Here is a 26727-nt window from a genome sequence, read left to right on the forward strand (position 1 = left end):
ATGAGCTTCTTTTGGACCGCAATGTCCGCAGCTGACGAGTGTCATGACGCATCACACCCTCGGGGCCAGGTCTGGTGGCTGGTCGAGGGGGATGGGATGAGGTTTGAGCTGGAGAAGGGGTCAGATCCGGTGTCCCTGCGTGTGATGGCGGCATTCCCCTCCACGGTGGACAGTGGATATTAGCCCGTTTTTGTGTTTTGAAAAGAAACGGGCGCATGTAGCCGAGAGGAGACACAGCGAATGACTTGCAGCAACTAGTGGTGGGGATTCGCTGCGGGGTCACTTGGGATCGCCATGGCGTTCCATTCGCTCGCAAAAGTCGTCGTCGACGCCGCCGATAGCTGCAGACGGCAGCTGCATGTGCAGCAATTGTTGAGCGAGGTTCGAGAGACTTCTGGGGCCGAGTGGGCACGACTAGGAACTAGTATCACCGTGCCAGGGAGAACCATGATGGTTCTTGACACCTGTCATGACGTCTTCTGCGACGGCTGCGTTGGCATATCCTCAATCAGGAGAGACTCAGACGGGGTGGGCGGGATACGGGTCGTCGGATGGGCAATACAAAAGCTGCATCTCTGCGGCGTGTTGGCATGTCCAACATGCCGGTTTCGATCCGAAGTTCCGCCTAGAGTGCGGTGCGACCAGAATGAAAGCCTTGTACTATGTGTGTATGTGTGTGCAGTCAGCCCTCTGCAAGCACTACACTTCATTCACAGCCTCAGCTTGACGACGACTCGTACTCCTCAATCCCGTCCAATCCCCACTGTCGCCCGTCGTGGTGAAATGCATGGTATCCTAGCAATTCCAGCAGATGCGTGTGCGGGCGGATGATCGACTGACATTTTGAGTTTATTCGCTCCGGGCAGAATGTCACTACTAGAGAGAAACATGGCCTGTGGCAGTTGCATTCTTCTCCACACAAGGAACCCGAGATGCAGCCATGACTCTTGCACTTGCAACCAAGCGGCTCTATCCGTGGAAGCTCGTCGCCGGCGCAATTAGGAAGCGCCGGATGAGATACGCTGCGGCCAATTGCATTAGTCGGCTTCGATTCCATTGTCGTCTTGATTTTACATGTCTGATGCCTCTTGCAAGCCATGGTGTTGCATCTTGTGCTGTAATTTCTATTTGTTTCCTCAATCGCAATGCCATATCTGTTGATATTAGTCGAGCCGTGGCCAAATGCCGTGCAACCAGCGCCATGGCTTTGAAGCTGTGCAACCAACCCTCTTGGACGGACGACCTGCGTGTTCGGGTGGCGGATAAACCTTTTGCCGGACTCAGTCGCGCTCTGACGCGTTGCGGGCATTCCTCACCGATTACCACGTACAGATTCATCAAGGAACAGTGTCGACTCGTGAATCCAGTCCAAGCCCTACCACTATGCGCTTGGAGACTAAGAGTCGCCTATACTCAAACTATTAGCGACGGTCGACATGTTTAATTTCACTCCCCTGCTGGGCGCGCAAAGCTCGTCGCCAGCATCACAGTCACTACTAGAGTTCGACGGCGGCATTCAGATCCTCATAGACGTTGGTTGGGATGAGGACTTTAGCGTAGAGCTGCTGAAGGAAATCGAGAGGTAGGTTTCTGAGCGCATGGTCGAATCAGTGCAGATAGTGTTTATGCCTCCCGAATCCAGCTGCACATGCGCCTGGAGGAACTGCACCGTAAAGATCCACAGGATATGCATACAAGTTGACTAACCCCGATGCTCCAGACATGTTCCCACACTCTCCTTCATCCTCCTCACCCACGCGACCACTGCGCACCTCGGCGCCTACGTACACTGCTGCAAGAACTTCCCTTTGTTCACGCGAATACCCGTCTACGCCACAAATCCCGTCATATCACTCGGCCGGACGCTCCTGCAGGACCTCTACGAATCAACGCCTCTTGCTTCGTCAATTATCCCTACTGAAGCCCTCAATGAGTCGGCCTATTCTTTCTCCTCGGCACTCAAGGGCGGGAAGAATCCCAACATCCTTCTCCAGGCGCCGACCGCTCAAGAGATTGCCGATTACTTTGCCAGAATCAATCCACTGCGATACTCGCAGCCACATCAGCCTATTCCATCGCCTCACTCGCCGCCACTGAACGGTCTTACAATCACTGCATACAGCGCTGGACACACACTAGGAGGTTCGATATGGCACATCCAACATGGCATGGAGTCCGTTGTATATGCTGTCGACTGGAACCAGGCAAGAGAGCATGTTCTCTCCGGAGCTGCATGGCTCGGGGGTCCTGGTACTGGTGGCTCCGAGGTTTTGGAACAGCTCCGTCGTCCCACTGCTTTGATCTGCAGTAGTAGGAATACCGACATGGTCAAAGTCGCCAAGCCACCAAGCAAACGAGACGAGGCCTTGATCGAAATGATACGAGATACAGTGGTCAATGGTGGAACCGTCTTGATTCCCTCAGACTCCAGTGCCCGTGTTCTCGAGCTTGCATATCTTCTCGAAGAGACCTGGCACCGCGAAACAGTAGAGGGCGGCAACAGTCCTCTAACCAACGCAAAGATATATCTTGCAAGCCGGACAGCAGGTGCAACGATGCGTTATGTACGCAGTATGTTGGAGTGGATGGAGGAGGGCATTGTCAAAGAATTTGAAGCAAGCGCAGCAGATCAAGATCGGAGGAACAAAGGCGGAAAGGATGAGGATAGGGCCAAAGTTCCATTTGATTTCAGGCACATCACACTACTGGAGCGCAAGACACGCGTAGCTCGTATGCTTGCTGCCGATGGGCCGCGCGTGATTCTGGCAAGCGACACCACACTCGAATGGGGATTCTCCAAAGATGCCCTCCGAAGTTTGGCCTCTGATGAGAAGAATCTCGTCATCCTTACCGAAAGATCAGGTGAATTGGGCGCACAGAGAAAGGGGTTAGGCAGATATCTTTGGGACCTATGGAATCAGCGTAACACGTCACAGGGACAAGATGCACCTTCTACCACCGTGATCAATGCTTCGGGAGATCAGATCCCATGGAAGACTGTACGGGCGGCCGCATTAGAGGGTGATGAGGTTCCACTTTATCAGCAATTTTTGGCTAGTCAAAGACAGCGACAAACTACAATGGGTGGAGACAACGCAGCTTTGCTCGAAACATCCGCGGACGTGGTTGATGATCGATCATCAACTGAATCAGAAAGTTCAGAGGGCTCCGGGGACGGGTATCGAGGAAAGGCCTTGAATGCAACTGTTGCTCTGCAACATGCACGCAACAAGCTGGGTATGACAGATGCTGAGCTCGGCGTCAATGTACTTGTCCGCCGCAAAAATGTCTACGACTACGAAGTGCAGGGCAAGAAAGGCAAAGAGAGAATGTTTCCGTTCCAGGCGAAGAAGCGTCGGACGGATGACTTTGGCGACCTAATCCGGCCAGAAGACTTTGCGCGTGCTGAAGAGGAGGATAACACAGCCGGGGAGGCGCTTCGTGGCGAGGACGCAAAGAAAGAAAATGCCGTTGGTCAAAAGAGGAGATGGGATGACCTAGCCAACAACGTTGACAATGTCAAGGCAACTGCGCAACAAAAACGACGGAAAGAAAGGGAGGGCCGAGAGGGCGAGGACGAAGAGTCGGATAGCGAGCCAGAAGAAGACCCCGACAAAGTGGAAGGCCCTTCAAAGGTCATCATCGAGTCTGAATCGCTCCAGATCCAGTGTCGGATAGCCTTTGTCGATTTCTCAGGTCTACACGACCGCCGCACGATCCAGCAGCTGATTCCCCTGATCAAACCGCGAAAGCTGATTTTTGTTGGCGGAGAGCAAGGCGAAACCCTTGAACTTGCAGAAATCAGCCGCATAGCGCTAAATGCCAACACTGATTCCGCCAGCGCCATCAGCGTCTTCACACCCACTGTGGGCATGGTAATTGACGCCAGTGTCGACACTAATGCATGGAGTGTCAAGCTCAGTCGAAATATGGTGCGCAACCTACGTTGGCAGAATGTCCGTGGCATGGGCGTCGTGGCCATCACGGGCCGTCTTGCAGCTGCCAGCCTGGAACCCGAAGTGAAGGAAGAAGCCGACACACCTGCAAAGAAGAAGGCCCGTGTTGATGCTCCCGCTATCCCTGTCTCGAGCGATAACAATAACGACACGCCTGTCCTCGACGTTGTCCCTGCCAACATGGCGACGGCAGTTCGTTCCGTTGCTCAACCTTTCCATGTGGGCGACCTGCGTCTTGCCGATCTCAGAAAGCTCATGAATGCGAATGGTATGCAAGCCGAGTTCCGCGGTGAGGGTATACTGGTTGTCAATGGCACTGTAGCGGTCAGGAAGACGGCCACGGGTCAAATTGAGATTGACGGTGGCGCATATGGAAATTTTGATCCAAGAACTAACGATGCAGCGACATTTTCGCGGGTTAGGAGACAGATTTACGAAGGCTTGGCCGTGGTCGCTGGGGGGTGAGGATGACGGAGGGGGCTACTGGGTAGGTGAATGGTCTGCGAGGAGTTTTGTTACGTGGGGACAATGTGAGAAGGTTCAACAGACATGTTTTTTCTGTCTGAAGCTCAATGCGATGAAACACAAAATCTGTTTACATGTTCTGAAATGTTTGATGCCGTCTTCTCATCTAGTAGAATAAAGATATCCAACTTGGCAAGTTATTTTCTCAAGAGCCTTTGCAAGTGAACAAAGCATCTTGGAATACTGTGAGAGCTCATTGCTTGCGAAGTTAGATAATCCTCCCAACGCGTGCGACTGGAGAAGATGGAATGAGAGTGAAATCTGTCGAACATTCTCGATGACGAGCTATGGCCCAAACGCGACATCCCACTTCAACCACCCCGCAATCCCAAACAAAGTCCAACGTCGAATCGCAACAACAAACACAGCACTGTAACACCCGACACAGATATTGACCGCCATGGTGATCAACTACAGCAAGTGGGTAAGTATCATGCGGTTCCCGTGTCGTTGCGACAGCCTCTAACTCCTTACAAAGGACGCCCTCGAGCTCTCCGACGACAGCGACATCGAAGTCCACCCCAATGTCGACAAGAAGTCATTTATCCGCGCAAAGCAAGCCCAGATTCACCAGGAGCGCGAGCAGCGCCGCCACCAAATAAAAACACTAAAGTATGAGCGCATCATCAACGATGGCCTCACAGAGCGCGTCGATCGCCTCCTCACTGCGCTCAAGTCGCACAAGGACAAGCAGGCCGAGGGCAGCGGCGCGAGCGATGACCAGCTCGTATTCCAAGCTATGATGGAGAGCATGATGGACATGAAGGCTGGCAAAGATGGCGGCGCAGACAGGCCACCAACGCCCCCAGAAGGTGTGCATGAACATATAAAAGACAAGCCCACATACCCACAGATGATGGCGAGTCTGGTAGATGCGGTGAAGAAGGATATAGACGAACAAAAGAGCGAAGAACCAAGATTTGACCTGTTTATCAAAGGTCTGGAGAAAGAAAAGGAGCGGATACAAGACCTGCAGAGCCAATTGCTTGCAAAATTAGCAGAGCTAGAGAAGGAGGAGAAGAGACACATCACCAGCGACGACTTACACGAGGGTTTCAACTACTCCAACGTTAAGAAAGCCGAAGAGGACAAAAAGAAAGCCTCCGCTGCAGCATCGTCGTCAACAGGCGCTAAGAAGGAAACTACAGTCGAACTGCTCAATGCTCCCAAACGACCAGACGCCACAAGATCAGACACAGGCCAGTCTTCTGGTGCAGACGCCGACATAGAAGAAGGGACAGTCGCCGGTGCTACTGGAGACAACGAAGACGACATCACCGCGTCCCCCCTTGCACAACAATTTGCCAAGATCAAGGCAGGAGACTGGTACGCCTGTCTGCAATTCCTCATGCAGCACCCAGAAATTCTATCTGAGAAAGAGACAGACGGTCTGCTCGTCGAAGCCTTCAACTCCGAACTCGACGGCAAACCCAAGCACGCCCGACAATGCGTACACCAAGGCCTGCTACTGCAATACTGCCGCCAACTCGGCGGAAGACAGGGTGTAGAGCTCTTCTTCAAGCGCATCCAAACAAAAGACCACCAAGCCGGCAAAATGTTCAACGACGATGTCGACTCAACATACGGCCGCATCAAGACGCGTGCAGCCGAAATCCTCAGGGAGCGCGCCGAGAACCCCCAGGGCGAAGGCGCAGGGGTCGAACAAATCCAACTGCACGCCGTGGATCCAAACACGCAAATCAATATTTCCGTCCCGCCCAAGGAACCCACGGCAACGGATCCCGAGGAACGAGAGGCCGAAGTTCAGGCGAGACAGATCTTCGAGTCGTTCCCACCGGGTCTGCAACGCGCGCTTGAGAGCGGCAAGCTGGATGAGGTAAATAAGGTCCTTGCTAAGATGAGTGTGGATGAGGCGGAAGAAGTGGTGGAGAAGCTGGGACAGGGCGGCATGTTGAGTCTGGAAGAGGGTGTGATTGATGCTACGACTGAGGAGGGCCAGCGCGTCATGAATGAGATTGAGAAGAACCGTGCTATGCCTAGTGCAAAGGAGTGATTGGGATAGTAATGTTGTTCTTCTTTGTCTGGATCAGAAAAAAGGCTGAAAATTATGGTTTACGATGTGATGAAGATGTTCAAGGTGAGGTTAATTGTATATTATTCTTTCCTTTTTTTCCCTCTTGCTTGACGCAGTTACCACTACTATATATGAATACCAATGTTTGTTATTCCAATACAAGCAAGAACGTCAAATAGTGAATCAAGAGAAGGAAAGGAAAATATCGTGATTGTAATGACATGACAAGAACACTACACAATCCCCGTGTACACTATGATCATACATAAGCATTGATGATTGGACAAAACTCAACAATAGAAACACAAGCTCTTTGATCCTCAATTGATACGTAACGGTATCTCTTTCTCTCTCTCGATCAAACCCTTCAAATCAGCTCCGCGAAATTATCATCAATACCCGCCATATCCCTATCCCCAGCAAATGCAGCAAGTTCATCATCCGGCGCATTCCGACTCATCTTCCTCTTCTTGTGCATATTCTCGTACGCCTGGTGGCCGTACGTAGCACCATCGGCACCGGGCCTAGCATGCTGGAGGCTCTTGAGCAGATCAGCAGCGACATGTTGGTTCGGGTCGCCCATTGTGGTTGCAAAGTCTGGTTGGGTGGTGTGGTGGCCGGGTGCTGGTGCGGTTTCAGGGACGACGGGGTGGGCGGCGGGCTCGGGCATGACGTCGTCGCCTATATCGGGGACGGTGTCGTTGCGGGGTGCTGGTTTTTGCTGGGGTGATCCGGTGGGGGTGAAGGATTCCATGGGTGGGGGAGTGAGTTCTTCGACTTCGGGGCGGCCTTGGCCAGTGGGGAAGGTTGCGGTCGCGGGTGAAGTTGCGGCAACGGGGAGAGGTGCAGTGGAGATCTTGTTCTGCTCTGCTGCGGATAAGCCCTTGAGGATGGCTTCCTCAACCTCGCGCTTGCGGCTTTCGATCGCTTCCTTTCTGGTCTTCAGATCGATTGCCTGCGCCTCCTCTTGCTCCAGTCTTGTCTTGTTCGTCTCAAGCAGCTGCTCCAGGCCAGTGATGAGGGCCTTGCGCGCCTTGATACTCTCTGCGACGGCGCCCTCGGCTAGTGCCAGCTTCTTACACAGGGCAGCAAGACCTGCCGCATGCATGGGCGGGGAGGGAATGGCAGCGTTGGGGTTGGTGAGTTTCTCATAGTCCTGGTTTGCGGTGGTGACAGCGGGCTTGGTCGCAATATCGGCCTTTTGGAGAGCGGTTGCAAGAGGGGCGACCGAAGTAAGCTCAGGCGGGACGGTCGAACTGGAGAAGAGCGAGCCACCAAGAGCAGGCTTGCGCGTGGACTTTGTGCGATCGATTTCGTCAATAGACCTCTCGATGGCTTGCTGGACAGCCGGGTTGAAGATGGATCGCTGTCGCCAGACCTCGACCACACGTCGGATCTTGTTCTGTATCTCGTGAGGCGAGCCCTTGTAGGCGACGGTCGTTGCTTCTGCGAGAATGGGCTCGTATGCTTTAAGAAACTCCTCTTTCTTGCGCATCTTGGATGTCTGGGTGATTTCGTTTGCGAGGTAGATTAGGACCAGCTTCTTGTTTGGCGTCGACTCCTTCATACGTTGGAGCCATACGGCAGCAATGCGCTCGGCATGTCGTCTGTAGATAGTCGTATTAGCTTCTATTTCCTAATCTTGTAAATGCGACGAGTGCGCGCGCATGCGCGTGAGACGCGTTCAAAAGTGTAGCGAATGTCAAGTATACGAGGCTTTACCTGTGAAAGAGAATCCATTGGCCAACGGTCGAGATGGCGTCTTGGGTCTCGTTGAGTGACGAGAGCTTTGCCTTGAGGCTGTCCTCGGTAAAGGCCATGCTTAATGTCTTCACGAATAATAGTTGCAGCTACTGAAGAAAGAATCGCACGCGACCAGACCAACACGACACTCTCAAGGCAGTGAAGACAGACTCTGTAGGAACTGGCGATACTTCTAGTTGATCAACACGAGGCTTGCTAGAGCCTGCGACTACAGCGATGACGAGCGGATGATGGCAGAAGACAATGAATGAGGCCTGTCGAAGGTGATGGAGAGCTCGGGGACGCTAACAGCGATGTGGGCTAAACATAGCTAGGCACTTGCCAAGCCTGCTCCTGGCTGGTGACGGTAGCAATGCCTAAACCACCAACAAGACACTTGGAAGCAAGCAATCGCCGCCAATCCCATCTTTACCGCTTCTCTCTACACCCACCACATACACCACATTCACAATGGCCGACCGATTCCCTTCATTAGACGAGATTGACGCTGGTGAGTTCAGCCATTGAACCCCCGAAGCAGCTCCGCAACACAGTACTGAACATCTCCAGGCCAGACCGAAGCGCGCGGTGATACAGCAGCCTTCGACCTCGTAGGCGATTCTGCCGACGCCGACGACTTTCTCTCACGCGAGCGCGCTCTTCTTGGCGACGACGCCGACCAGTTTGCTTCAGAAAACGACCGGACAGCTACCGTCGAGGATGGAGACGACGACCTCTTGGGTGGGGGCTTCAGCCAGGCCCAGGCTGGTGGTGAGGAAATGAGCGGCTTCGAGAGCTCTTTCCCTGCCATTGACACTACCAACGAGGTATGTAATGCGCTGCGTCCCTGGTTGTAACACGTTGCAAGAGGATGTTTCTCTTTGGGCACCATACTGACTGCAACAGCACATGGCCCCTGGTGGCACCATTACTGGATCAAGCCTGCCCTTCCTTCCTGGCCAGCCAGCTCCATCATTCACCCCCCAGCGATCAGACTCCCCAGAGCCTGATGTCATTCGAGAGTGGCGCGAACGCCGCGACCTCCAGATCCAGCACCGCGACGAAGTAGCCGAAGAGCGCAAGCAGAGCACTATCAAGGAGGCCCAGCAAAATATTGACGATTTCTATGAGAACTACAACAACAAGAAGGAGAAGGAGATTGCCAAGACACGGAAAGAAGCAGAAGAGTTCCTTGCAAACCGAGACGACACAACCGCGGGCGGAACCAGCTGGGAGCGCATTGCAAAGCTGGTCGACTTGAGTGGAAAGGGCACAAAGGGCGGTGCGTCAGGCAGCGACAAGGCACGGTTCAGGGAGCTGCTTCTCAGCCTGAAGAAGGATGAGAAAGCACCTGGCGCAACCGGATATTAGGTGATGAAAACAGCTGGGTTATGATATTTTCGGAGCTCAGGGTATGATTTTGGAAAATGCGATCATTTCCGAGTGTAGCCAGGAGTTCATGGAGGCTGCCGATTATTTGCTATGGCTGTGTTAATATCTATTCTCAGAATTCTGACGAGTGCTTTTATGCTCGGCCGATACCAGCAAATGTAAGAGCGAGGTCTGTTCGAGACGGTGGCTCTGGACCACACCTACACAAGTATTGTCTTCATTCTCCTTCGGCTGTGTGATTGATGAGAACATCCAGGACTACCTGAGCAAGTACTGTCCTTTAGACATGCTCGCTCATATGTCAGGCACCTTAACCACTTACTTCGGAGCAAGAGCGCCCAACAAAGTCCACTGACGTCATCCCAAAGAGGAAGCAGCGACCTAAATCCACACGAGCATAAACACGAAGCCATATTATATCGCCTGATACTAGCTCTCAGTCGAGTTAACCACTTCTAGGCCCTCGTGATGCCAAATCCCATAGGGCTTCCCGCCGTTAGAGCCAAGACCTCGCCTAGTGCACTGCAATCTAAATGTTTACGCTTGCGTCACTCCCCTTTCTCCACGTTCCCGGGCCGCATTCCAACCTAGCTGCAGAAGAAGGCTGATAGTAGTATTGAAGGCAGCCTCGCCACTACCGTGACACGCGAAACCTGGACCGGCAACCCGGCTAGGTGCTATATGAAAGCTTTATTAATTTCTCCGATGGTGCAGGATTCCCGCCAACCGCCAACCCCCTAGCCGATATCACGTGTGAACGTTTCAATCCGAGACGACGAGTCCGAATCGAAAGGCGTATTACCACCAATCATGACTGGAAACAAAAGTATGTCTTGTGACGGTCATTACAGGATGCCAGAGACATCCACTTTGGAGCCTTGTTAATTGTGCATCCACGTTCGACTGTATTGGCTCTATTTTCGAAGGGCTGTTTCACTGGTAACCCGAAGAATCTACTACCAAATGGCGTCTGTCCAGGATGCTGGCCCTTTCACAAAAAAAAGGATACCTTTATCTCGCTTAACCTCTCCAGAATGCTTTGACCGGGGATAACGGCTTCTCCAAACACTTTACATGGACCCAAAACAGGCAAGGTGTGCATGTTACTCGACATCACGGTGACCCTTTAGCGCGCCAAGTTTTTAATCTACATGTTTTCTCTCACGCCCCCCCTTCCCCCTTGGTCTCGATGCACCAATGCATGAACCGAGGGGTGTGGAGAGTCTCTCGGGAACATTTGCAATAGTGCTTGTTGTGGTTCGTTTGCATAGCGAACTATCGGCTTGTGTATCGTGGAGGAATTAAGTACCGAGGTTGGTAGTGTGGTGCTACTATAAGAGCTTTCCACTGCCATGTGTGCATCAATTTATTACCGACATCTAGGTTGATTCTTGTACCGAGCTAGACTTCCATCTACCTTCTCGAAGTAGCTTATATAGAATCTTCTTTGTCTCGGCCTTTTTTTTTCTTCTTCACCGCACTCCATCTCTTCTTCCCTTCTTCAACTAGATTCGGCAAGTAGATCAGAAAAGAGAAGAAGAGCAACAATGAAATACCTCGTCCCCACCCTCGCCCTCGCCGCCACAGCCGCAGCCCACGGCTACGTCTCCAATGCTACCATCGGCGGCAAAGACTACACCTTCTACCAGCCCTACCAAGACCCCTACACCACCGGCGTCAAACGCATCTCGCGCCCCATCCAGGGCAACGGCCCCGTCGAAGACGTCACACTCTCCGACCTGCAGTGCGGCGGCTACACCGCCGGCGGCATCAAGGGCTCCTCCCCCGCGGCCCTCCACGCTGAAGCCGCTGCAGGCTCCGAAGTCAAACTTTACTGGACGCTGTGGCCTGAGAGCCATGTCGGGCCTTCCATTACGTATATGGCACGCTGCCCGGATACAGGATGTGATGCTTATATGCCAGAGTCTGAGTACGTCTTTTTCCTTCTTTCCCCTCTCTCATACTACTGTCTTTTTTTGGGTATCTCAGTGAGTTACCTCTTTTGCTAACGCAGCGCTACAGTGCCGTCTGGTTCAAAGTCCAAGAAGAAGGACGCCAAGGTACTTCGAACAAATGGGCTTCTGATGCTATTCGCGTTGCCGGCGGATACCTTTCGTACACTATCCCCAAGTGCATTCCTGCAGGATACTATCTTGTGAGGCATGAGGTGCTGGCGCTGCATTCCGCGTACAAGTATCCTGGTGCGCAGTTTTATCCGGGATGCCATCAGCTTAAGGTTACTGGGGGTGGTAGCACGAAGCCCTCGGGTTTGGTAAGCTTTCCGGGAGCGTACAAGGGAACGGATGCGGGGATTGCGTACAATGCCTATACTGGTATGTTTGATTTCTCTCCTTGAGTTTGGGTGATTGAAGGGAGATTGCTAATATGTTTGTACAGCGCAAACCTATCCTATTCCTGGGCCGAAGGTATTTACCTGCTAGATGGTAGGGTAGAAAAGGGGTTGAGGAGGCTCTGGGGTGTGAAGGAAAGTGTATATAAAGTGAGGGGTTGGCTGTAGATATTTTTGCTTCTGTATATACTTTGGGGGTGCTAGAATGGATAGACGTTGTACCTTGCGACTGCTTATTTACTTTGCTCTGTTCGTCACAATCGTATCACGTATGCGTTCACGTCTGCTGAGTTAGTATGCAGAAATATTATGTGCCAACACTCTCCCCCCACTGCTACCGTATATTTGTCTTCTTTCCCGCCTTTCGCGCAGTATGCGCGGTTGAGAACCATGCAAGTTTGCATCCTTCTTTCCACCTCTCAAACAGACCCTGATTTCTCGCTCACCCCACCCTTGTTTGGTGGATATTGTACAGATCATCTGACAGCTGCTCCACACGCAAAAGTGGGTTATCCGTAGAGTGGGCTCTCCGCAAAGTGGATTGTACTTTGTAGAAGAGGTATATGGTTCGAAGAGTGGGTTGCCCCAAGGCGCCTATGTAGTGTGCCTCGCAAAGTGGATACAAAAGAAGTGGGGGAAGGAGTACAAGGAGTCATAAGAGGATTTCCCCTCGATACACACATCCAACATATATCCAACACGTAGCAGATAAGGATACGTCGCCCTGTATTCTTGAGCGACGACTCCACTTCGAAGCTGTACGTGGAGAGGGTTGTGATGGAGATGTGGATGGGGGTGGGAATGTAGGAGTGGTGACTGCGTGTTTCTGGTCTGCGCTGATAGGATGGCAACACTTTTCCAGCGACACTCCTATAAGTCCTGTACGGCTTGCATGATGCGATACTATGTATCTTCTTTTCCAGAAACTGCGTTTGTAAAAAGAGACGTGTCTGTGTGTGCCCTCGTCTGACTGGATAATACCATCAACACAAGGATGGTAAGCATCGGTCCTTCTTTTCCTGCCTTCTACGCATCCTCCTTGTTATGCAAGCCTAAGAACCTGGAAAGGATAGAAAATGTTGATCATGATCTTCAGTCGGAGGTCCGGTCGTTATAGTCATTTTGCTTCACTCTGGCCTCGTCAATTTCTGTGACTGAAGGGAAACTTTTCCTGTATGGAGGTCCATTTGTCGCGATTCTTTTGCTCCCATCTCTTCTCAGTGCATCAATCCCTGTATTACCAGCTGTTCTATGACATGATATGTCTGCTTTCCGACTCTAACCCCGCAGGCACTGTAGACGGGGTTGTTGACTTGTGGGTGAGGGCCTGGACGGTAATACAGAAATTCGGGAGGAGGTGACCGATAGGCTCTTTTATTAATTATTTCGGCCACTTGGGTGGCTGGTGAGTGTGTGATGAGTTGGGCTCATTGCATGTTGACATGGTGCTAGCAGTAAGCCACAACGAATGGAAACGGGGACCTCACTGCCGTAGATTTACCGAACTACGACATACATGGAGCTTCTTGTGCTATCTGAAAAGGTATGCGGAACCGACGCCGCTTTCCGGTCACCCTGCACCTAATTGAGAAATGCTGCATATGCTAGTCGAAGCGTCGATTGGGCAAGTGAGGTCGAATGGTGAAGGGCAAAAGGTGTTGCGGGTCCGCCATTGGGCAGCGCGCTACAGAATACCACGCTGATCGTCGGCCCTAGCGGACGGGTCCGCACATGGTTTCGGCGGCTTTTTTGAAACGGCCGAGTGCCTGAGGTATCTTCTGGAAGATGATGCTCAGATGGGTTCGCTAATGTGCATGGCGAGTCAGGATTGTCGCGGGCAGGCAGTGGTACTTGGGCGTAGTTCGAGGGGCATTCAATGCTGCGGTATTCCCCTTTCTCTTATCTCGCCGTGACGCCAACATGACTGAAGGGAAAGGCCAGCCACAATGCACTAGGTATTTTGGCGTAATGGTATCAAGAAAGTCGCGGTCAAGATGATGTGAAGGCAAGGACGCAGACACTACTGACGAAGCTACTGAGCTCTTCGCATGCGATGATGTCCACAGTGGGGCGACCGAAATTCGCCTCTTTCTTCCCTAACTCGCATCTGCGCGGGCCAGTACCGAACACTGGCGGAGATTTACATACCGGATTGGGATTTAGGATAGCTCTGGGGGACTTTGACCCTTGAATTGTCTTTATCCGAGGAACTACTCGAAGCATGTCAATGTCATGGGTGCAGCATCAAGCTCCCGTGATATCCGTTTACAGTCTGACAAACGTCTTAGGTGGTGCTGGGTACGTACTCCGGGTCAAGCCAACTTACTCGAACAGGGCGGCCGTGTGGCAGTGTGCAATTTCTCGGATGCATGGCTGGGCAGCCCTCCCACCGCTCTTTCGGCTGCTGCCAGCAGCAACGAGGGGCATCGAAGGCATCACGGCATCGACGACATGGGCGATGCTTGATCAGGTGGACATGTGCATACTGACTAGGCGGCGCTTCGGAGGATCGCTCACCGTAATACAGGCTTCAGAAGCTGCGAGGGCGCACTACTACTGCCACTCAGGCCTGGAAGAGATGGGCTATTCTTACCGCGACAGTGCTGTGGCGCACCTTAGGGCAGCACAGTGGCTACGCCTTTTTTTTTGTCTTTTGGTGACGTGGGACATGCTCAGGACCGGCGCCATGGTAAGCCATGAGCAAAGTCCGGTACATGGTCCTTCACGCGGGCCACACGCACGTGTGTGCCCCATTGCGGGCATCCATCGCTTACGCTACTCGACCGGGAAATTCCACACTGGGCTGCAGCAGTTTCTGGGATGATCTGACCATGGCCATGACAAGAGGGGAATGTTACTGTGTGTACGCGTAGAGTACCACGTACGTACGTAGAGGGTAGCAGGGCGTTTCCTGCAGGTTCTGACACAATCTCACTCCACTATTACATTGCAGAGGATGTAAGGCCCATGGATAATAGTCCCGGATCTGGGCGGGATATGCACGCAGACGCAGAGCAGCCAGAGTCTCTGATATCATACGGACCCGTTAACAAGCGCCTCGTCCTCGGCCATGATGGACTCGCATCAGAAATAGCCGCCGCGGCCAATGGGCCTCGAGGGTCTCACCGCCTGGACTGAAGTTTTGCTACGAACTGTCAGGGGGAACCGGTTGCAGGCAGGCCGTAGTCGCGCCCCCGAGTCGTACCGCTTCCAGAGCCTCGCCCAAAGGCAAGCCGCAGCTTCAATTTGCATTCGTCATAGCTTCTGATGACGGCGTTGGAGTGCGGCAAGCTCTTGGCCGAAGCCCTCGAGCACCTAAGCAAGCGCACCCGAATACGCGACGACAAGAAGCCTGAGGTGTCATGTCGTGTCGTGGCATGTCGTATTATGCCGTTCAGGGACAGGCACAATGGACACGACAGCAGTTGACTCACAATCAGAGCCCTCATGAAACAGTGGCTTGCTGCGAGCAATTGGGTCTCATGCAGCTTCAAGAACAAAGGCATGCTTTGATCGCTCGTTTCCTTCCGAGATGGATGGTAGATTATTCCAGGGCTGAAGCAGACCCTGGTCGCTCAAAATGCAAGGTAGGTAAGTAAACGGCCCGCCGCTCTGGGTCGCCGAAGCGGGCAGCATTTTGCTGAGCACGCTCCTCTTTTCAAACGTCCGGCACCAGTCTTTGTACCCTGCGCAAATGACAGTACCGCAAATCCACGGTTGCTTCGTCGCGACTAGCATCCGCCGGGCCCTAGCAAGAGAGTGAGAAAATAAAGAGACTAGCCCACATGGAGAAAGACAGGGCTGATTGACAATGTCCCATTTCTGCTCCTCATCGGCCCACTTTCTTACTTGCCTTTTTCCATGTTCACGCCCTTCTCAAGCAAGCAATTCTGCAGCACACTCGGCGCGTGTCATCATGTACACGCATATGCACTAATTACAGGCCTAGCAGTATGTAAGTCAGTTCTCGCATCATGATGCTACTGGATAGTCATGGCCTGTGGCTGCCAGCAGGGTTGGGCCCTTTGGCAAGCTAGCCCACGATAAAACCCACTACTCGCCTCCCCGTCCCTACCTTCACCTCCCCGACCACCATATCCCTACCACTTGCAGCAGTACGCTTTCTGGCACCGGGGGCTGGTGTGGGTCTATGCCACTGCTGTCAATGTCCTAGTGTGTCTCCGGCAGTGACCCACAAACGTCTTTTACACGCTTCTAAATCCCTTCTACGCCTTCCGTCACTGAGCCATCCTTCTACCTCACTCTCTCACCTAAATCTCATGTTCAGTCGTTGATATCTTGTTGACCATGGGTAATCCAGAATTCGGAAACAGAGGACCAGGTGCACAGTCCGGGGACGGCAAGGCACTCCAACCAACAATTTCATCTCAATCATCCAGGACAACAGACGCGAACAAGAACAATCAACTCCCCGCCATGGCGACCATTGCAGACGACGACGACCGTCTTCTCGTACGCATTGGATATGCTCCTGTAGGTATCATGTTGTTCTATTCAACTCAAACCCTCATCTCACACTGCCCGCAGGTACTCCAAAGACATTTCTCAAGATGGTCCACAGTCTCATATGCCATTTCCATTCTCGGAGTGCTAGGTTCAGTGCCTGCTACCTTTGGAGCCCCAATGTCATCAGGAGGCCCAGCAACAGCCGTCTGGGCCTGGTTCATCGGTAGCATCATGGCCTACTGCATAGCCAGCTCAGGTATTATACTCCAACTCATCTCTTCACCGCTGAAGCTAACAACCCCCCCTTTCTAGTCGCCGAACTAGTCTCAGCATACCCCACAGCCGGAGGAATGTACTATGTCACAAAACACGTTGTGCCCCCCGAGCATGTCGCTGCCTGGTCGTGGATCATCGGATGGTGCAACTTCCTCGGTCAAGCCGCAGGTGTTGCAAGTTTGGCATATACCATCTCGCAAATGATCTTAGCGACAGCAGTCATGCACACTTTAGATGGTGCGGGGCCAGTCTTTGAACCGTAAGAGTAGCACACCATTCTAGGCGGCACACAGTAGTAGCTCACCGATCAATGCAGGAAAGCTTACCAGACGGTGCTCCTTGCCATTTTTGTACTCTGCATGTTTGGCGCCATCTGCTCGTTCCCCACGAATTGGCTGCACCGCATTATCCTGTGGTTCGCCCCGATCAACAGTACGTTCGCTTAATATGTGTTACCCGTTTATGGTGGTAGTCTTGGTTTTGCGGGGGCACAAAAAATAGAAGCTGACAGTAAGCCCAGTCATTGCATCAATCTGCATCTGCATCGCCCTGCTCATTCTCACACCCAACAAACAAAGCCCCAAATGGGTTTTTACTACCGTCACGGACGGCTCCGGATGGGGTAGCCAGGGTTTTTCATTCCTTCTCGGGTACGTTCGTATCGGTACTCAAAGTTGAAAGAAGTAATATAGAACTAATCGGCATGCAGCTTCCTCTCAGTTGCATGGACCATGACCGACTACGATGGCACTACACAGTAAGTCAGCCCTATGGAAAGCCTTAGACACGCATGCATGTATGCTAACCCTAGTTTCCTTCTTACAGCATGTCTGAAGAGACACACGATGCTGCCATCCGTGGTCCCGTGGCGATTCGCGCTGCCATCCTCGTGTCCGGTGTCGTCGGCTGGATGCTAACCGTGACCTTTTGCTTCTGCATGTCCGACTACGACGCCATCATGTCAACGCCGACCGGTTTGCCCGTGGCCCAGATTTTCTTCAACGCAGGCGGTAAAACCGGTGGAACCATCATGTGGTTTTTTGTCATGCTAGTCCAGTTCTTCACCGGATGCTCGGCCATGTTGGCCAATGCACGCATGGCCTGGGCGTTTGCTCGAGATGCTGCGTTTCCTTTTTCAGAGTAAGTTCTTTTTTTATGCCTCTTTTTGCAACGAACCAAACCGCTTACATTCTTTTTTTTCAAGTTTCTGGAGCAAGGTCAACACGCATACGCACACGCCCGTCAACGCCGTCTGGCTCGTCGTCGTCTTCTGCAGCTGCCTCGACCTCATCGGTATCGGAAGCACACTAACCATCACCGCCATCTTCAACATCACCGCGCCAGCCCTTGACATTAGCTACATTGCCGTCATCATTGCTCACCGATGGTATGAAGGCAGTGTCGTCTTCCACCCGGGCCCATACTCCATGGGCAAATGGAGCAAGCCCGTCAACGCCATCGCCGTCACATGGGTCATTTTCATCAGCGTCGTCCTATTCTTCCCTACCGTCCGCCCGGTACGCGTCGATAACATGAACTACGCCATTTGCGTCGCCGCATTCATCGGCTTCTTCAGTACCGTCTGGTGGTATGCTGGTGCACGCAAGAAATACACCGGACCAAGGACCAGCGATACAATTGATATGCTACCACCCGAGGACCCAGAGGAAATTTTCAACGACTACGATAGTCCGTAAACCCGTGCCCTCAGCTTTTGTTTTATTTGTCCCTGTTTTTTTTTGATCTCGATCGCGCGCATATTCCAGGTGCGGATATATCTGGCTTTTTTATTTAACGGCCTTCATTACGAACTCCTACTTGCGAAACAAAAAAGAGGGGGTGTGAAATCCGTGTATATTCTTCCCCCCCCCTCCAAGGCGGTTATTTTGTTCCATCACTATCATTATCATCATCGTCATCATCAACATCATATTCTGGGCGTTATTTTTTTCCGGCGGAACTCCATTTGGACGTTTGTTATTCTTTCTCTTTTATCAAAACTGGGTATGGGGTATGAAAGGATCTAGACGTGTTGTTGTTGTTGTTGTTTTTATATCTGCTTCGCATGCAGTTCGGTGTATTTCCCCCTTCCTCTCCCACTTTTTTTTTCTATTTCGCACGCCGCATTGCGCATATAAGCAGGCAAAAATCTTTGTATAGATCGAAAGATACCCCCCCTTTTTTTTTCTTTGTTTGTTTGTTAAGCATGGTACTTTTTGTATACGTAGTACGCGGCAAATATATACTGTATTAGATATATTTATATTTTCTGACTCTGATTGTGTAGTTCTTTTCTGAGGTGTGCACATGTGTGTATGTTTGGTTATGCGAGTAACTAACTGCAGATCCCTTTTTTGCTTTTTTCTCTCTTCACTTGCTACTCGAGACCGGTTCAACGTTGCTTTTTCTCGTTTTCTTGGCCTTTGCCCTGGCTCCCTTTCCTCCTTCCCCTCCCTTTTCCCCACACATACTACAACCGCATTAGGTTATGGATACTATCATACACATCGTCCCCGCTATCCATGTTACGATAACCCTCCCACCTCTTCCCTTCTCCCGCTCTTTATCCCCACTTTCGCGTCGTTTCTTCCATTTCCCTCAAGCTTTTTTCTCTTATCTCTACAGAAACCCCCAACGCTAATCACACCGATTTGCAAATCCCCCTCCCCCTCACTTGCATGTGCATAGCAAGCGTCAATGCAGCGTGTATATCTTTTCCCCTTCCCGTAGGATAAGGGTGGGCGTGTTGTAGGTGTAGGTGCATGGGGTGTACCGTTCGAGTGAGCTTGCTCACTCACTTACCAGCGGGAAGTGTGTGGACGGGAAGTGGGCGGTCGGAAGGGTGAGTGCATATGCAACGCGTGGTGGAAGCGTGAGGGGATGCAGGTGGAGAGATAGCAAATATATTGGGAGAGGGGAAGCGGGTACAGAGATAGGCAAAAAGTGCGAGAGGGGGGAAGCGGGTAAACAGGGGGGTGTGGAAGGGGGGGGAAAGGGAAAGAGCGGGCTTGTGCATGCAGTTTACAGCTGCATCTGGTATGTACAGGTGTATGAAGGAAGCGGGCGGTATGGAAACTTAGTGACCCCCACCATATTTTGTTGACCTTTTTTTGCATTGTTGAGTGATCTTTACTGTGGGTGAAATGTATTGCTTTGTCATCACTTGGACTTTTTCTTTTGAGGACAGGTTGCGTAGATGGACTTGTATGGAACAGGAACTACGTTGTGTGTACGTGTGATGGGATTGATACACGTGACTATTGGGATGGCGAAACTGTGCTATTGATGAGAGTAGTAGTCGTTGTATTGTATCACCCACGCATGTGTCTGGGTGGTTTATACGCGCTGTCAGGAGTAGCTACGAACTCGATGTGGTAGGCATTATGGAGGATGGCAGCTGCCGGAGGCGTTTGTAAAGGGGTAGTGTACTTGTGTACCTGGGTCTGCGGGATACTTGGGGTTGGAATATTGTAGGTAGAGCATTTCAGTGGGGGTACTTACGTCTCGTTTCTGCATTCACTTGCGTGCTAAAGTAAAGGGGAGGGGAGAAGGAAAAAGGACTCGTTCCCCTTCCTTTTCCCATCCCATTATCGCCATGCATAGTATTCCCACATTTCCCGATAAACAAAAAGAAAAGAATATGGCAAATCTTAGCACGGTACTTCTAATTACCACCAAGCACATTCACCCTAACAAAAGCAAGACCGTCTGGGGTGAAGAAAAAGCACCAAGCAGTACGCGAGCAAGCCAATACACGAAGAAAAAGCAAGTCTGCATCACACGCACATCCCACACCGGAAATTTCAATATATGAATTTAATTTTTCTCAAGAAAGAAGCAAGAAGTTAGGTATACTGCTGACTGCATCCTCAGGGTTTCTCAAAAGTAAACATCAAAGCCGAGGAAGAAACCCCACTCTCACCTGAACAAACAACAACTACTCATCATATGGCGAAACACTTTTCTCTCTCTAAATTCAAGAGTGAATGAAAAGGTCATCAGCCCGAGAAACCAAGAAAAAAGGAGCGGAAAACAAGGATGCTTTTCCCTTTCCCCATAACCCCCGTCAGATAGCTAAGCTAAGCTTGCAAACGTGATTTTTTGAACATAAAGAAAAATGGTAAGAAGGAGAAGGAGAAGAAAGAAGGAAAAGGGGTGAACAGAGGTCGGTTGGATAGGTACAAGTTGAAAGAAATGGTAAAAAGAAAAATGGTAGGGGGTGATCAAAAGAGTGGAAGCGTTATCGACGTCAAGTGGAACCAGCCTCTTTTGTTTGTAAATGTGGAAAACCGCGCGCCAGCCCATCTGGTCTCTCGCTCTCTTCGTCCGGTTCGTCGATATGGTTGGTATATTCTGCCGTTAAATGTCGTTGCGTGTCGAGTTAGATTATTGTGTTTTTTTTTCTCTCTGTAGGTTCGGGGGTTTGGTTAAGTTTTTCCCTGCATGTGTCGCGAGACCCTTACAGGTCTGACACGCATGAGCTCTAGCTTTTTTGTACAGCAAGAGCACACAACTTTGTAGAACGTTGTACAGCATCTTTCCCCGAGCGCTACAGCGTAGTAATGGTTATTTCTTTTGGACAACCAAAATGCCGCGACGTTGTCGTCCAGGTATTAATGGCGATGTAGCGCACTGCGCATACAAGCCGTTTAAGATCGACCGGTGCCATTGCGACCAATTTCCTTTATTCTTATGGAAGGCATGACGCTGAAACGTTTGCTTCCGATGGTGCTTGACGACTTCGCGGAAGAAGGCGACGAAGCATAAACGTATTCGCCGTCTACATACTGCGCTTCGCTGATGAAGGTAGTGCGCTTCTCGCGGCGCGTGTAGCGCTGTTCAAGGCGGTGCAGCTCAAGGCCTGGACGCGGATGTTAGTCATCTCAATGCTGATAAGACGCTGCACGACAAAAACGGGGTCCATGTGAAGCAAAGCGAGCCGAGGCGAGACATACGGGCTTGAAGTTTCTCGAAGATACCCATGTTGAAGTTTTGTGTAGAGTTTATCGTGGCTTACGATAGTTGCGCCGAGAAGTGTTGTGTGTGTGAAGTCGAGGAATACCAAGAAGCAAGATGTAGTGCAAAACGTGGCACGGATAAGATGTCGGAACCCACTTGACGACCGCGTCCCTGTTTGGGTGATGCAGGTGATGTATCAGAGTGATGTGGGTATGTAGGAAGATGGTGACGAATCAGTTTGCGGCTTCGAGGGTGCACTTCCGGTAGGTGTGTTTGCCGGGAAAAGATGGGTGGAATTGCGTCAAGTGGAAGAGCGAGCAAACAAAATCCGGGGCGCGGTAGGGCCGGCGATATGGTTTAAGAGAGAGAAATGGCTGGTAACGGACGCAAGTGCTCAGGTGCCGTTGTTGGGGCACGGGAGGAGGACTAGGCGTTCCAGGTTTCATGCAATGCCGGTTCTCGAAGGCCAAGTGTGATGAATACGGGCTAGTGAAGCCGAAAGACGCAGATAGGCCAAGCCTATAGCAGAAGGAGTTCCGGTGTCGAGGCTTAGTGAGTCGTGGGCCGCTGTGGCCGAGAGGCCGTGTTGCAGCGTCCGTCTTTTTCGTCATGGCAAGTGACGGTTCCTGCGTGACACGGCAGAGGGAGCAGGAGACAGGCGGCGAACATGAGTTGTTGCGCAATGCTTCGGGACGAAAGGATAAGTGGACGATCATCACCCGCATGGCCGGACAGAGGGTTTGGCTGGTGGCTACCGAGTCAGGCCTCTTCACGTGGAGGACGGGGGTGAGTTCCAGATACAGACAGCCGATGCCGCCACCACCCACTCGCTTGGCTCCAGTGCCAACGCTCGTCCCAAGGGGCTCGCCTCTCCCAACGGCATCTCATCCTTGTCCGGCCTGCGACCTCTTCACCCGAACCAGAGCCTGGTCTGTCAAGCCACTACACACACACACACACACACACAATATGCGCCTCTTGACTCACTGCTGCTGTCCTCGCTGTTACTGCGGGCCATAGCCAGACGCCACGCCAACCATCATGCTGTAAATTTCTTATATACGTCTAATCTTCGCCCATGCTCCGTGCTCCACCACAAAATGCCAGCAGGCCCCCCCTATTACGCACAGCATCCCTAAGGCACCACACGCGACTCGGGCACCGACCCATCCACAATCGCCACCGCACCAACATTGCCTGCGTCCGCTGAGCCATTGAGCAGCGAAATCACAGAAATCACATCAGACGGCTCAACAAGATGCCAGCTCGCCAGAGTCTGCTTCGAACTCGCTCCAACAGTCACTGAAAACACATGATCCGTGGGCAGCTTCGACTGGCGCAGCGATCGGAACATGTCTGCCACCATGGTCAGCAAATGAGCAGTCTCATTAGGGGCAAAGAGACAAACCTTCATCTGTGAAATCATCGCCCATGCAGAGAACAAACTCGGGCGCTTTCCCGGGTCCTTCGCCATACTCCTCGACCAGCCTCTTGGCAATCTCTCCCTTGTTGACAAATCTTGGACGAACCTCGAGGTTGGCTTTGCCCGTCATCACCTCGACCTCGTACTTTTTGGCCACGGTCCTCTCTAGATGCTTCTGGCATTCACGCGCCTGGAATGCACCGTACTCGGGGTCGGCCCGGCGATAGTGCCAGGTCAGTGCAATCTTCTTGCGCTCCACAAACGAACCTGCGTTGGCTCGGTCAGTAAAACACGGTCTCATCATGCACAAAAGCGACCTTACCCTGTGTTCTCTCCGTGTAGTGCTGGAAGATGTCGAGGACCTCTGTTTGCCAAGTCATATCCGTCGTCTCGGCTAGGTTCTCCCACTCCTGACACCGTGGAGGCCGCATGAAGCTACCGTGCTCAGCACTGAGACCAAGCTCGGGAATGTGGCCCATCCACTCGTCCAAGAACGCCTGGTCTCTGCCACTGATGATCCAGACGGCATTGGTAGGGTCGGCTGCCAGCGTCTTCAGCGTTCGGATGACGCGATCAGACGGGATAGCTGCTTGTGGGTCCTTGACAATGGGTGTCAGGGTACCATCGTAGTCGAACATGAAGAGTCGCTTCTTTGCCTGCCGGTACTGGAACAGGAGCTTAGCCCGATCCAGCGCTGGGGTAGCAAAAGTCTGATCAAACGACGATAGGTTCGTCATCAGTCTCTTCAAGTAGTTATTGGTCCATGCCTGAACATTGTTCTCTACAACGTGCTTGTAAAGTTTTGCGTGTGTCTCTGCACGCTCGGCTTCGTCCTGCTTGAGTGCTTTATTGATGGCATCGGCCACTCCGCTCATGTCCCATGGATTGATGTGGCTCGCGCTGCCGAGGGAGCTTGACGTTCCAGAGAATTCCGATAGGATAAGCGGACCATGGTTGTCCTTTTGGCAAATGATGTACTCCATGCTTGTCGTGTTCATACCATCACGTACACTGGTAATGAGGCCAATGTCTGCGATTCGGAGCAGAGCAAAGTACTCCTCGCGAGAAAGGTACTGCGGGAAGTGACGGACAGGCGTAAAGTCCAGAGTACCGTACGTGCCGTTGATCTTGGCTGCCAAATCTGAAATCTTGTTGACAACCTTTTCTTGTGCACCGTCACTCTTGTCCGTGTGGAGACCGCTGGGACTAGTGACCTGGATAAGAACCACTTTGCCCTGCCATTCCGGGTACTTTTCCAGGAAAAGTTGGAAAGCCTGCAGCTTTTGCACCACTCCACGGACCGCATCCAGCCTGTCACGGCCAACAATGAGCTTCTTGCCCGCATACATTTCTCTAATACCCTTGACCTTTTCGTCGATTTCTGGATCGTCAAATGCTTGCCGTTGCGTCGAAACCGCATTGATGCCAATGGGAAAGACGTCTACGGCTACGTGAGCGCCATAGGCATCAACGCCCTCGGACGACGAATCAAAGCCCAGAATCCTAGTGCAACAAGAAGAGAAGTGCCGTGCGTAGCTGTACGACTGGAAACCAATCATATTGGCGCCTAGCACACCTTCGAGAACCTCTTTGCGCCTACTAAGACAGCGGTAGAACTCGCTACTGGGGAAAGGAATGTGAAGGTAGAAGCCAATGTAGATGTTTGGCAGACGTTGGCGGAGCAAACTTGGTAGAAGCATGAGGTAAAAGTCGTGTACCATGACAATGTCTCCTGGGCTGTAGATTTCGAGGATTCGGTCTGCAAACAGCCTGTTCATGCGGTAGTAGTCGGCCCATGATTTCCGCGCTGCACGCCCATCGGCTGGCTCGTTCTGCTTGTAATGGAACAGTGTGTAGAGTTCGTGCTCAGCATAGGTCCTCCAATGGCTTTGGCTCTTGAGAATGTATTCATCCTTGCCATCATCCACTTCGTCGACGAGCCACACTGGCACAATCTTACCGCCGTGGTCGCGCTCAAGCTGCTTTTCCAGTCGTCCTCGGTCGTCGGGGCCGATTCGAAAGCCGTTCGAGACTTGAGTTGCCTGGTTTGGATTCTTGGGGTCAACGGGAATGGGCGCAGCAGCTTTATTCGTGGGCATCTGCGCAGCCGTGGCGGCAGCCGATGTGGCATGCGAGATCTCTCCTGTCCATCCGACAAGGGTGTGGTTCCAAGGCGACGATGTGGAAGCAAGGTATGAGAATGAATCAAAAAGGGCAGAGGTTCCTCGTCGTGGTTTGAGCTCCCAGTCATTGCCCGGAGAGTAACCGATAGTGTAGGGTATGGCAAAAGTCGCACTGATGACACGGCCGCTGAGATTGAGGCCAGGATGCGCAGCACGCGGATCCACGTCTACCAGGTTGTGCTTGGGAGCTGAGCCAGGGATATCGCTCAGCTTGCTCTTGACTTGTTCCCCAGTTTGCGCGCCTGCTGCCTTCTCTGCCTGGGCCCCCGCATCATCGGCTCTTTGCTGGTTGGAGAAGTATGAGTTTGCGCTCCATGAGGGCCCGGGCGTGGCCGTCTCGGGGTCAAAGGGCAGGCTATTGTCCTCTTTCTTGTCGGCAGACTCGTCAAAGTAGGCCGTCTTGCCAGAGAGGTGGACGCCGGGGGTGACGGGTACGCTGGTGATGTCGGGATGGAGTGCGGGGTGAGTGCTTTGTTGGGAAACGATTGGGGGTCGCTCGGGCTTGCCATCTGCGGCATCTGTAGGGGCGCTCATGGCGATTGTAGGCTGAGTACCTGTTGCACTATATCAAAGGGTTAGATGTCGATAAGATACGAGGGCTGGTCAGACGAGAAGGATTGCGGTTGGGTGATTTGAGGTTATATAGGTTATTGGTAGATGGGAGAAAGAAGGTTGACAAGACAGATGACACGAGGCACGCTGCAGGGCACACAAGCTCACTCTGGTGGCTATCTGTGGGCAGTGGTAGGGGAGAGATAGCAGAGGGAGAGAGGGAGGCGCGCGGTGGTGGGGACGTACCAAGGACTATGACACTGGCGCGGGGCAGAATGTGCAAGTCACAGCAGGGCAAACCAGAGGCTCTGAGAGGAGGAGAGGGAGCTAACAGAGGCGGAAGATGTGTTGAGAAGCTCACAGAAGGCCGACGAGGGCAATGGGGGGAGAAAAGCTGGCTGGCGGTGGGATGGTTCATGCCCCACCAACCACGGCTGTGACGTTGGAGCCGGGGACCAGGGCACACAGTGGCTGCTGGGCTGCTGGGCTGCTGGGCTGCTGCATTCCCATCGTGGTCGAGCTTCTACACCTACTGTACATGGACACGCGCGCCGCCAGCTTGACCGCTCTGCAAAGGCTTGCTGGGCCTGTCAACATGATGTCAGGCCATTTTCATATGGCAATGCGCAGGTGGGCCTGGACATGTGCAGCCGGTGGAGCGGCGCGGACGATGCTGCGACTAGGGTGGGTGTAGGAGTGCTATGTGGATGCTATTCTGGCGACTTTGCGATACAAATGTCGCAGCCAATGTTGGGCCGGCAATGGCCAGCATGGCCCCCCCAGTAGAAGCAGAGTCGAGGCAGTCGAACCAGTAGAAGCAGTAGAAGCGCCCCAGCAGCCCCAACAGCCCCAGCAGCCACACTCGA

General features: G+C 52.4%; 9 protein-coding genes across 9 annotated transcripts; 5 read left to right on the forward strand and 4 right to left on the reverse strand.

The window, feature by feature from the left end:
- Nucleotides 1-1436: 1436 nt before the first annotated feature.
- Nucleotides 1437-4421, forward strand: COCMIDRAFT_1603 (uncharacterized protein; the record flags this gene model as incomplete). Its single annotated transcript, XM_007685637.1, has 2 exons — nucleotides 1437-1582; nucleotides 1721-4421. 2 exons carry the CDS (start codon nucleotides 1437-1439, stop codon nucleotides 4419-4421), a joined length of 2847 nt encoding a protein of 948 aa, XP_007683827.1.
- A 460-nt stretch (nucleotides 4422-4881) lies between these two features.
- Nucleotides 4882-6495, forward strand: COCMIDRAFT_84073 (uncharacterized protein; the record flags this gene model as incomplete). Its single annotated transcript, XM_007685685.1, has 2 exons — nucleotides 4882-4905; nucleotides 4960-6495. The coding sequence occupies 2 exons, from the start codon at nucleotides 4882-4884 to the stop codon at nucleotides 6493-6495; spliced, it is 1560 nt and encodes a 519-aa protein (XP_007683875.1).
- A 388-nt stretch (nucleotides 6496-6883) lies between these two features.
- COCMIDRAFT_84094 (uncharacterized protein) lies at nucleotides 6884-8336 on the reverse strand (the record flags this gene model as incomplete). The annotated part of the gene is made up of 2 exons (XM_007685686.1): nucleotides 6884-8123; nucleotides 8239-8336. The coding sequence occupies 2 exons, from the start codon at nucleotides 8334-8336 to the stop codon at nucleotides 6884-6886; spliced, it is 1338 nt and encodes a 445-aa protein (XP_007683876.1).
- Nucleotides 8337-8730: 394 nt separating this feature from the next.
- On the forward strand, nucleotides 8731-9630 carry COCMIDRAFT_84070 (uncharacterized protein; the record flags this gene model as incomplete). The annotated part of the gene is made up of 3 exons (XM_007685687.1): nucleotides 8731-8770; nucleotides 8830-9086; nucleotides 9166-9630. 3 exons carry the CDS (start codon nucleotides 8731-8733, stop codon nucleotides 9628-9630), a joined length of 762 nt encoding a protein of 253 aa, XP_007683877.1.
- Nucleotides 9631-11198: 1568 nt separating this feature from the next.
- On the forward strand, nucleotides 11199-12092 carry COCMIDRAFT_84064 (lytic polysaccharide monooxygenase; the record flags this gene model as incomplete). Its single annotated transcript, XM_007685688.1, has 3 exons — nucleotides 11199-11581; nucleotides 11674-11984; nucleotides 12049-12092. The coding sequence occupies 3 exons, from the start codon at nucleotides 11199-11201 to the stop codon at nucleotides 12090-12092; spliced, it is 738 nt and encodes a 245-aa protein (XP_007683878.1).
- A 1898-nt stretch (nucleotides 12093-13990) lies between these two features.
- On the reverse strand, nucleotides 13991-14855 carry COCMIDRAFT_84185 (uncharacterized protein; the record flags this gene model as incomplete). Its single annotated transcript, XM_007685689.1, is given in 5 exon segments — nucleotides 13991-14130; nucleotides 14150-14211; nucleotides 14328-14462; nucleotides 14519-14584; nucleotides 14776-14855. Coding segments are annotated over 5 exon segments (483 nt in total), but the record flags the coding sequence as incomplete, so codon positions are not given.
- A 1454-nt stretch (nucleotides 14856-16309) lies between these two features.
- On the forward strand, nucleotides 16310-18441 carry COCMIDRAFT_84193 (uncharacterized protein; the record flags this gene model as incomplete). The annotated part of the gene is made up of 8 exons (XM_007685690.1): nucleotides 16310-16495; nucleotides 16550-16724; nucleotides 16781-17003; nucleotides 17061-17176; nucleotides 17265-17394; nucleotides 17454-17501; nucleotides 17570-17884; nucleotides 17949-18441. 8 exons carry the CDS (start codon nucleotides 16310-16312, stop codon nucleotides 18439-18441), a joined length of 1686 nt encoding a protein of 561 aa, XP_007683880.1.
- Nucleotides 18442-21393: 2952 nt separating this feature from the next.
- On the reverse strand, nucleotides 21394-21727 carry COCMIDRAFT_84249 (uncharacterized protein; the record flags this gene model as incomplete). Its single annotated transcript, XM_007685691.1, has 2 exons — nucleotides 21394-21605; nucleotides 21700-21727. 2 exons carry the CDS (start codon nucleotides 21725-21727, stop codon nucleotides 21394-21396), a joined length of 240 nt encoding a protein of 79 aa, XP_007683881.1.
- A 1111-nt stretch (nucleotides 21728-22838) lies between these two features.
- Nucleotides 22839-25843, reverse strand: COCMIDRAFT_22747 (glycosyltransferase family 20 protein; the record flags this gene model as incomplete). The annotated part of the gene is made up of 3 exons (XM_007685659.1): nucleotides 22839-23059; nucleotides 23112-23393; nucleotides 23449-25843. The coding sequence occupies 3 exons, from the start codon at nucleotides 25841-25843 to the stop codon at nucleotides 22839-22841; spliced, it is 2898 nt and encodes a 965-aa protein (XP_007683849.1).
- Between the last annotated feature and the right edge of the window lie 884 nt (nucleotides 25844-26727).

The sequence above is a fragment of the Bipolaris oryzae genome, assembly GCF_000523455.1.
Source record: "Bipolaris oryzae ATCC 44560 unplaced genomic scaffold scaffold_12, whole genome shotgun sequence".
In the NCBI taxonomy this organism is placed as follows: domain Eukaryota; kingdom Fungi; phylum Ascomycota; class Dothideomycetes; order Pleosporales; family Pleosporaceae; genus Bipolaris; species Bipolaris oryzae.